The sequence below is a fragment of the Megalops cyprinoides genome, chromosome 2, assembly GCF_013368585.1.
Source record: "Megalops cyprinoides isolate fMegCyp1 chromosome 2, fMegCyp1.pri, whole genome shotgun sequence".
NCBI lineage: Eukaryota > Metazoa > Chordata > Actinopteri > Elopiformes > Megalopidae > Megalops > Megalops cyprinoides.
Window position 1 is genome coordinate 17,424,660 of NC_050584.1, and position 9,616 is coordinate 17,434,275.

The 9,616-nt window shown below is 44.9% G+C and overlaps 1 protein-coding gene across 1 annotated transcript in view; it reads right to left on the reverse strand.

The window, feature by feature from the left end:
• Nucleotides 1-9,616, reverse strand: part of prex2 (phosphatidylinositol-3,4,5-trisphosphate-dependent Rac exchange factor 2) — a 106,588-nt gene extending 96,972 nt beyond the window's left edge. The window contains exon 1 of the mRNA XM_036521005.1: nt 9,138-9,616. Within this exon, the coding sequence (XP_036376898.1) occupies nt 9,138-9,275 (138 nt within the window). The 5' untranslated portion in view covers nt 9,276-9,616. The remainder of the gene's footprint in view (nt 1-9,137) is intronic.

Below are 9,616 nucleotides of genomic sequence, written 5' to 3' on the forward strand. Positions count from 1 at the left end.
TTGGGCCAAAACACAAGAACTCTTGTCTGCCTCCACGACACTGCAGCCAAGTCTCTAATTACAGAATTTAGTGGGGGGGATACAGAAGACTTTCCCATGTCTGGCTCATGGATTCTGACCCATTCTCCACGAAATGTACAACAACACAGGCTTAATGGAACAAGTCTTCTTCTCGGGGACATGGTCACTGCATGCAGGGCAACCCCCTGTGAAATGAACTGGACTTAAGCGTGCTCCTCTCAGAGATTCATGATATTTAAGACATGTGCTCGCCCCATTACAGGAACCCATGCGGTACAAGCTCATAGTTATATATACAATTTTTGAGATCCAACTAATTGTATTTCTTTTAGCCATTTCTGACTTGCTTTTCACCTTTCTTGAGCCAAACTGCTTCCAGACACTGCAGCATATGAAGGAGCTTGGTGTCACATTAAGTATTTTCTTCGGCCATTACAATAGTATTTTCTTAGGCCATTACAATTAATGTGAATTTATATATATTAACTTTTATATATATTAACTGTTAAATGTTCAAAACATGAGCATTCATGCCTTTAAAATATGATTTCTGATTTGGATTTCGTTCGCTACAATGTTCTACAATGCACTGAATGAGCGTTGAACATTTCAGTTAGAGATCTCTTTCCATTTAAAAGGACAGGATCCATTATTTGATAAGGGACCCAGAGATCAAAACTGTAACTGCTGCCTTGAAAGCACCAGCACAAGCAAAAGAGAACTTCCGTTAGACAAGAAAGGCTTATAAATTATTTCAGATGCAATTGCTATTTTTGACTAAATGGTTTCTTCAAAAGAAAGAATGTGCCTACTTTCAGGAAAAAAAACTCCGAGCGTCATGCCAGTTGATTTCACATGAAATGACCCCCATAGTGAAGTCTGCCTATCAGATTAAACAGAATGTTCCAGAATAAGGAAAATAAAACAGCAAGCCTCATCCAACTCCTATTCTTCAGGCTCACTAAGCAGTGCTATTTTTCCTTCCATATAAGTAACACTGCAACATGATGTTAGGGTATACTGCTCCCCTTCTGGGAGTGCAAAGGCTATAGGTCAGCCCTTGACAGAAAACAGATGCTCCACGTCAATATCCTCTCTAGATATGTGGCATTCCATTTGTATGGGAAAGGAATCGTCTGTAAAGATGTCCATTACCTGACAAATAAATAAACAACTCGTCATGCGGTAAAAATTAGTCCATCCTTGACTTGTCAAAGTCCTGACGACACCTGAAGCTTTACTCCAAGAGAACAACCTCGGCCCTGTTCCAACTCAGCCCGACTCATATGGATAAAACCCCACACTTCACAGTATAGCTTTTTAGTCGTGTTACATCTATGCCAGCTAGATATCAGAAACTGGGCTTATGAACACAGTCCTCAAGAGGTAACCTCTTGAAGAACACAGCCAGTCTCATTCTATGGGCTTCCTGCTGTCCAGGATACAGGCTGAATAATGCTTGAAAAATAAATCTGGAAAGCCTTTATTAAACTGAACAACAATCCAAGCATCTGTGAGGTGGGTTAAAGACAGACCCGTCAAGAGGAGGGACTTTGCTTTTGTGAGGGGACACAAGCAGATCTTCCCAGCAGATGGACGGGGGGGGCATTCCAAAGGCAGCCTATTGCCGTGCCAGCCCGAACACTGGGCCCTTGTTGTAGGTGGCCGTTCCATGTGGCATGTGAGCCCGGCAAGTGTCCGCTAGCGCCCCACGCCTCAGACACTTGTCACACGTAGGCCCGCGTGACAGGCCAGCTGGCAGCAGGCAAATCAAAGGCACCCTCTTCCACAGTGTGCTCCACAGTTTGGATTCTGTAATAAGCACATCTAATACTGAAGAAATCTCATTTGAAGAGGAAAAACTAGTATGTGTGTGTGTGTGTGTGTATAAATATATACAGTATATACATATATCAATTGGGCCCATGATGACGTTGACTCCTCAACCTTTTCCAAAAAGAAACCCCACATAGTAATAGCATAGTAATAGGAACCCTAACCATGAGTTAGGGTTAACAGTTAAGCCCTGGAAATGACGTCTGTTTGAAAAAAAAAGCCATTTCCTGCACCCAAGAGACACTCTCACAGCGACACAGCTGACACATCCGTGTCACATCCTCAAGAAATGGCCACCAGCTCCCGATAACAGGCAGTACATTTAATCATTCAGAAAGCAAAACACATCTAAAGGCATTAATCAGAGCCGGAGCTGAATGGCGGGCACCCATTGACTGGAAAGCCTCCCTGACAGTGCCCTTGCGTTAGACCGGGCGTCTCTGACGGCCCCTGTGTGTGTGGCTCCTGGCAGCGGAGCAGAGGGGAGCGGGGGCTCAGCAGACTGCACAGGAAACGCAGAGCACAATGTAAAGCAGGGGAGGGCCAGGAAGGAAGGAAGTCCCGCTCTCAAATGGACACCGAAACAAAAGCAGAGCAGCTCACCGCCTATGGACTGTTTCAGGCGCTTCCAACACGGTGCGCTCGGAGAGACGCAGTTAAAATCTCCACACGCACGACAAGACGGAGCGCATCAAGTACTGTTTTGTATAATGTGATTCAAAAAAAAACCACTCAGTTCTAGTATGTGCATTTTAATCAGAGTTTACCATAAATGACTCTTCCAGGGTGATGGCTTGAAGCACTAGGCTTCCTTTGTTTGGACTGGATTTATCACAGTCTCAATGTGTTCAGCAATAAAAACATTTAAAACAGCAGGTCAGTCCTACTAGTGTCCCACAGTCACCTCATAAGCTCAGTATACGTAATGGTTCTCCTCCCACAAACTGTGTTTCAACATGCAGTTTATATGCCATGTTACAAATGCTCATTGACTGGGGAGGACTACTGATTTCAGACAGAGACACCCCAGAACCACTGCTAACCATAGTGATTGCTCATTAAGCACAATATTTTCTATGATCATTTTAAAAATTTCATTCCGCCACATTAAACACATTATGGACTCCAGATTGTGTGTATGTATGTGCACGTGTGTATGCAAGTATCTGTGAGTGCATGTGTGCACATACGCTCAAATGTACACCGCAGACATTTCTTTAACTTTTCATGTTATTTTGGATCATTACAATCCCTCCTAGAGAGAATACGCATAGTACACCTTCACTGTATTTTTAATAATGAATATCTTCCAGTAGTGTAACTAAGCAACCAAAAGAAGTGCATATACTTTGGCAAAGTTTAAAAAAAATGTTTATTGATATTGGAACTAATTACATTTGGATGATGGACACGCGCGTATTCCCAGCAGATTCCATATCGCCAGCTCTCACCTAGCAGAATATCATTAAGTTCTCGCTTCAGCACACTCCTCGCCACAGAGGCGAACAGGGTAGAGAGAAAACGCGCTCGTCTTACACGATGCAAGGCACCGCAGCAGGGCCCTGTGAGCGTCTGGGCAGAATGTGAGCAGACGGGAGGTGCTTCAGCACCGCAGGTTCTTCACAGGGGACTGGGCAAGGGAGCCTCGTTTTCCGCCCTGAAAATGATTCACGTGGAACCAGTGACTGGGGAGAAAAACAACTTGCAATGTGTCCGTAAGGGGAGTGTGCTCAACCGTGGGGAGATAGTTACACCTACCTCCAGAAAAAAAAACCTCAGAATGAGATGGAGAAGCAGGGCGTGCTTAATTAAAATTTGTCTACATGAGAAATTCTCTGAACTCGCGATGGAAAAAGAACGGGCCAGTGATTAGGGAGATTGGCATCTTAATTATGCCTCACGTAGCAGAAGGGGGAAAAAACTTCTTGTCAACAAAGTATTGAGAATAATGGACGGAACTTATGCAGGCTGTGCAATCTGTGGCTGTCCGGGTCAGTGGGGGACTGCTGCACTGGCTACCACTGATCCCAGGACAGCTGAGGTGAAGGAGGAAGGCAGTGTGTCGGAGCGATACCTCACTTTAATTACTTTGGATTCCCTAATCGCACCCAGAGCTCACTGGAAAAGGTGACCTGGTGTGAACTTTGTCCTCTCTCTGCAGGTAGCTACTTTCGCTGCGCTCTGTCCAGATCATTCCGCATTACTGAAGCGGACTGCCTGTCGGCAAACTCTCACTGAACTGCTCCACCAGGTGTCTGTGGTCATCTAAACTTGTCAAAAAATCACAATAGAGCGCTAGTGTGCTGAGTGCTAGTGGACTGCTAACTGTTATTTCTGTACTTCACCACGTTTGTTTCTATTTATATTGATTTTAATGGTTGTTGTCTTTCCTTTAAAAAACAGAGGTTTAGGACTGAATCCACAAACCGATCCTTGGCTTCCTGAGTTTCTGTTTCCAGCGTAATTGGCGGGGGGGAGGGTCTGTGGGAATGAAGATTAAATGACAGGAAAGGGACGGGGACAGGAGGCTGTGACCCCAGCGAGGGCCCCGGGGTCACCGCCCGTCCCATCCTGAGGACACACGCCGTCTCAGGAACAGGGCTGCTCGTGTGTCACACGTGAAACGACATTTTAGCCTCCAGAGTGTCTGGCGCGGTCAGGGGGCGGTAAACACGGACTACGCGGTAGAAGCCAGGGCGGTCCCCGAAAACTGGCCCACATCGGCTACCCACATGTAGGCCCGCCACAGCAGACCAGCGGCTGATTACACGTTCATGAACACCCAGGGCTGTGAGATTTGTGGATCTGCTGCTGCGGCATGGCCTTTTTTTCTGAGCTTGCTCACCTCCCAGTTTTAACATTATGAGTTATGAGCTGGTTCGTCAAGGTTAGTCAATATGAAACGACTACAACTTTAATGTGCTTCTCCTGAGGAGAGCGTCTCTAAGGAAACCTACTAAAAGGGGCCAAACATCAAACGGCAAGTCCGAGAGGAAAAGCAATCTAGCTCTAATTTATTGTGCTACCGCTTGCTTAATGTTAACCATGTTTTAGGAGCGGGATTATCAAGGTTTTGAAAACATTACATTAGGTGAGCAGTTCACTGTTCAACAGGCCCAGAAGTTTCAACAGTTTCACAGGGACCACTTAAAGAATAGCCCGACCCCAGGGAACATATTACACTGACCTATATGAGCTCTGTTTTTCTTTTACACGTAGGACATGAAAGGTTTCAGGGTTTACAACAGTACCCTCCCTACATTTTCTACCATAATGGCTTGTCCTGTATGACATTAAATACCTGCATGAATTCAGTATGTTGAGCTAGCAAAATACAATCACTTTCCTCAGTTTAAATTCTAATCACACAAACTGTGCAGCAGTCTCCTGTGTCTTCATAAGCAACCACTGAGAATAGCAGCAACTTGATATTAATGTATTGTATAAGCTAAGGAAACGGGTGAGGGAGGGGAGACATTACAAGCTCCACAATTTCAGGACTGTAATAAAACAAACTTTCATCCGTTTTCCACAAAGAGCCTTCTCTGAAAGGGTATGACATTTTCTTGGCTTCCGATATGCATTGTCCAAGACAGAAAATGGCTAGCCGCAGCCACCCACTATCACAACAAATTATCAGATGTTGCGTAAGAGCCACTCCAGACGCTTCAGAAGCTGTTCGCGAAGAGGGAGGCTTCCTCCGGCTATGGACTACTACGCATAAAAGCTCACGGTCTATCAGATAACGACAGGCATTTTTAAAGCCGAGGCCAAAGAGCTGCCTCTTGGCAGTTCTTATTTATGTTGCCGGAGAATAAAGACCCCGCACCGCATCACATGAAGAAGTGCATCTGGTGGGACAGGCCGGGACTGTGCTTTGCACTAATCCGGACTTGCCCACTGACCAGGCCGGGCACAGCAGCTGGGGCGGCAGCAGTCCCTCCTGCAGGACTCCATTCAGGCAACTGGAGCTCCATTGTTCCCCGCCTTTCCTAACCTCTCTGGAATTCCTCCACCAGGAAATATGGTTTACAAGAACAGGCACCAGGCCCAGTTTCTGACGTCACGCTGATCCCCAACAAGACTTCCATCTCCAGCCCTGTCCCAAGCAGGGAAGCACATTGTCTGTGGAGACAACCCCCCCCTCCCCCCCACCCACCCACCCAATCCATCCGTCCCCATCACCGTCTTCTTAAAATGTCGTGGTGTATCTCCAATTCCACCAATTAACCTCCACAAGGTGTTGAGCAGGTCAGCACGTTCATGGCAGCATGTTATTTTACATACAAAGTTACTCGTGGAGGATGGTTCATCCCCAGAGCTTAACCCTCCGCTCCCTTAGGGTGTAAGAATGCTGCTAATAAAAGACATCAGATGAAAGTGATCGGTCCAGGACCTCCAGTGGTCCTGACGACGGCTTTGATCTGCCAGTCGCCCAATGAGCGTCAACATACTGCATTCCCAGTGCTCCAAGTCCCCAATGATAACAGAGTAATTCGCTTTCCTTATCCACCCCCCCCCCCCCCCCCCCCCGCTTTTGCACAAAGAAGTGCAGGTCTCCATGCTTTCATCAACATCAAACAAAACGCTGGTGAACCCCGCGAAAAATGCTGATATTCACAATTTCAAAGACAGCACACGAAGTCAAAACTCAAACAGATGGTGATGGGCCCAGAAGAAAGCTTCCATTTACTACACGGCTTAACGCTGGCTCCATGTTCATATTTTTTCAGGAGCTGATGCAGAGGCTTAAGGCGAGAGAAGAAAGCCCAACTCTCCAGGATGGTGAAAACTGCACTGAAATAAACTAGAGAATAGAAGCCCTATTCCAAATGAAAACTACAATCCTCCTACTGGGCGCCAGATACAATTGAAAACATAGCTGTGGTGCACTTCTAATGAGCAGAGGAATGAATACAAACAAGAGGCAACCTTACACAAACAAACACAACTGTTGAGCTGAAGATGTGACTCTTTATTAAGGGATGGGTCAAAGTTTTAATTTCATGTAAACATGGCAGCAAGCAGTTCATTTGGCATTTAACGTTATGTTCCCAATCGGCTATCCCAACACATCATTTACTGAATGCCAAAAGCGTTCTTATTCAAAATAAAACTGTATAAATTAACGACTGGACAGTCCATTTGCCAAGACAGACAAGTTTGTTCCTCCAAAAGCCATTTAGCCAATGAAAGAGGGTTCCAGTTCTGAGGAAGGCTCTGATCTACCACAGGCTGAACTCTAAGAAAAGGAGCACTCAGACAAGACTGGAAAGTTAATGGTGCCATGCCTGTGAGTTATAGCATATTTCTAAGAAACAATGTTTGGTTCCATCAGATCAAGAACATTCTTCAGTTCCTCCATTAGAACCATCTGTGGCAGAGGTTCTGGGAATGGAATGCAAACATACCGGTGTGTGTGGTGCATACGGTCTGGGGACATAACTTCCTTGTGACATACAGCGCCATGCGCTAAACTCGACTCTCCCCATCAAAGCGGTCATTATAATTGGCCAGCACACTGCTGAGAAAGTAATGGAAAGCTGTCCAAAAAAACATGATGGAAGCCACCATGTCAGTCTTTGCGGTCATCTGGCTATTGGCCTTGTTGACTCCCTCTGACAAGTCTATAAGGCCAGGTCCTGGGGGGCTTTTGTTTAGTGATGCATCATTCATTATTTACAACTCAAAGCAAAACAACTGTGTTGCACAAGACAAACAAGACACACACACACCTAAAAACAGTGTTTTCAAATTCAAATCACATCAGCTCCCCAACATTGACAAAAGGCACATCATTGTTAAAGCCACAACTTCCTTTTCTTGTTTTCTTAGACCCACTGTTTACAATACTTTGCAATTCCATGAAGTTGACGGCATTTCTTTCTTTGTGTGCAGCCAAGAATTATATATTAGAAGTTTCGACTGCTGCCAGCGCGAGTGGTTTCAATTGAGCGTCCACCTGTGCAGTCTCTGGCAAAGGGTGTTTTATAGTTATTTCAGTATTTGGCAAAGGCTCAGTCATAGGTGAGCTGCTTCCGAGCCGAACGCTCAAAATGTAAATACCTCACCCAAACGAAACATTCTCAACTTAAGCATCCGCTTGCTCCCTCTGTAATACATTAGGGGAAACTAAGAAACTTGAAAATTGAAATAACTGAGTTTTTTGTAAGTTGGCTTCTGCCCACCAAAAAACACAATTCAGCATGGATTTCATTATAAAACCACCTGTCCGTATCTGAACACAAGCAACGTCACAAGATGCAAGTGATACGCGACGTTAGAGTTCCCCAGGGCACGAATTTCTTTAATCTTCACAGTGCGTTGAAGTAATCAATCATGGAAACTGCTGAGCCGTTGACATGCTTGATGCCCAACATCGCGACTGCCATTGATGTCATTCTCTCAAGCTGGCATTGCCCCAACTTTAAACTGCGCGAATAACTTTGAAGGGAAAGGAAAACAGGCTATAGAAGTTATGGAATCCATTCTTTTTCTCCAATGATAATCTTCAGCGTCACCAGAAAAAGCATTCTAAGAAGCATCAATCATCCAAGGGGGTGATGAAGCGGCCACGCAGCATCTATTGTACAATTCACTTACGCTCTATCGTTCATAGTTAGTGTGTTAAAATGGGTGTGGTGTTAGCTACTTAACAACGGACCGAAGACAGCCTTTGAAGTCACCCCAATTCCTATCCTATCAAATATCAACTCTAATCACAGAGCTAATCAAATAGCTTCTTATTTGTTTTTCGTCACTGAGGACCAAGATAACGTATGTCCTCTTATCCCATGAAAAAATGTAATTTGTGATGGATTAGTAGTTAATTGTGGCCTTTCCTCATCAACTAGACTCTGGGTGCATAGCAACCCTGTCATCGAAAGGTAACATGCAATGCTGCGCCATGTGAAAGTTTTAAACAAAAGAATCAGTTGATCTCTCCAGAGAGATTAAAAGCGCTCAGAGGGATATTCTACAGGAAAGTAAACAGCAGGCACAGATGCGGATTTTCCGCCGGATACGTTTCGACTGAATACCACATCGATATATATAATTAAACAGCAACGATTTACTACGACACACATACCCCTACGTTTACCAGAATTGACAGGCAACGCACGATTTGTGGCTCTGAGGTGCACCGCAAGACTGCAGCTACTTGCCTGAGAGTCCCACGCATATTAAGTAGTTTCGTTGTTTGCAAGTTTTCGACCAAGTCTTACTAAAAGGCAAAGCATCGCATCTCATTCATGAATGCAGAAAATATTTTAACTCACCGACAGGAACTCCAATGTCCCGACATAATCCCTTTCAGTCTTCAAAAGCTCATTTAAGACACATACTCGTAAACGCAGCTGTTTCTCCAAATCTTTCCCGCTTTCTCCTCTGTGATCTGATTTTCCTTCTTCGGTCATACTGATAACGCGATTATTTCAAGTGGTCCTTTACAAAGTTTGTTCCTTTAAATTTTGTGATAAAAATACGGTTTATAAGTACTTAAAAAGTTAGTAACTACATGGCTGAACGGAGTGGGAAGTATCTCGGGCTACAAACAAGGTCGCTGCAATTAAATTGCAGATAGAAAAACAGACGACAATTGTTGATGCTGCCCCAAAAAACTTTCTTGAACACAGACCGATGTGAAGCTGCCCGGGGCTCGGTTTCCTGAGAAAACTGTGCGGCACTGGCGTTTGGACATCAATCAAAAACTTGGTTCCATGTGACTCCCAGGACCTTCATCCTAAATCCAACCTCC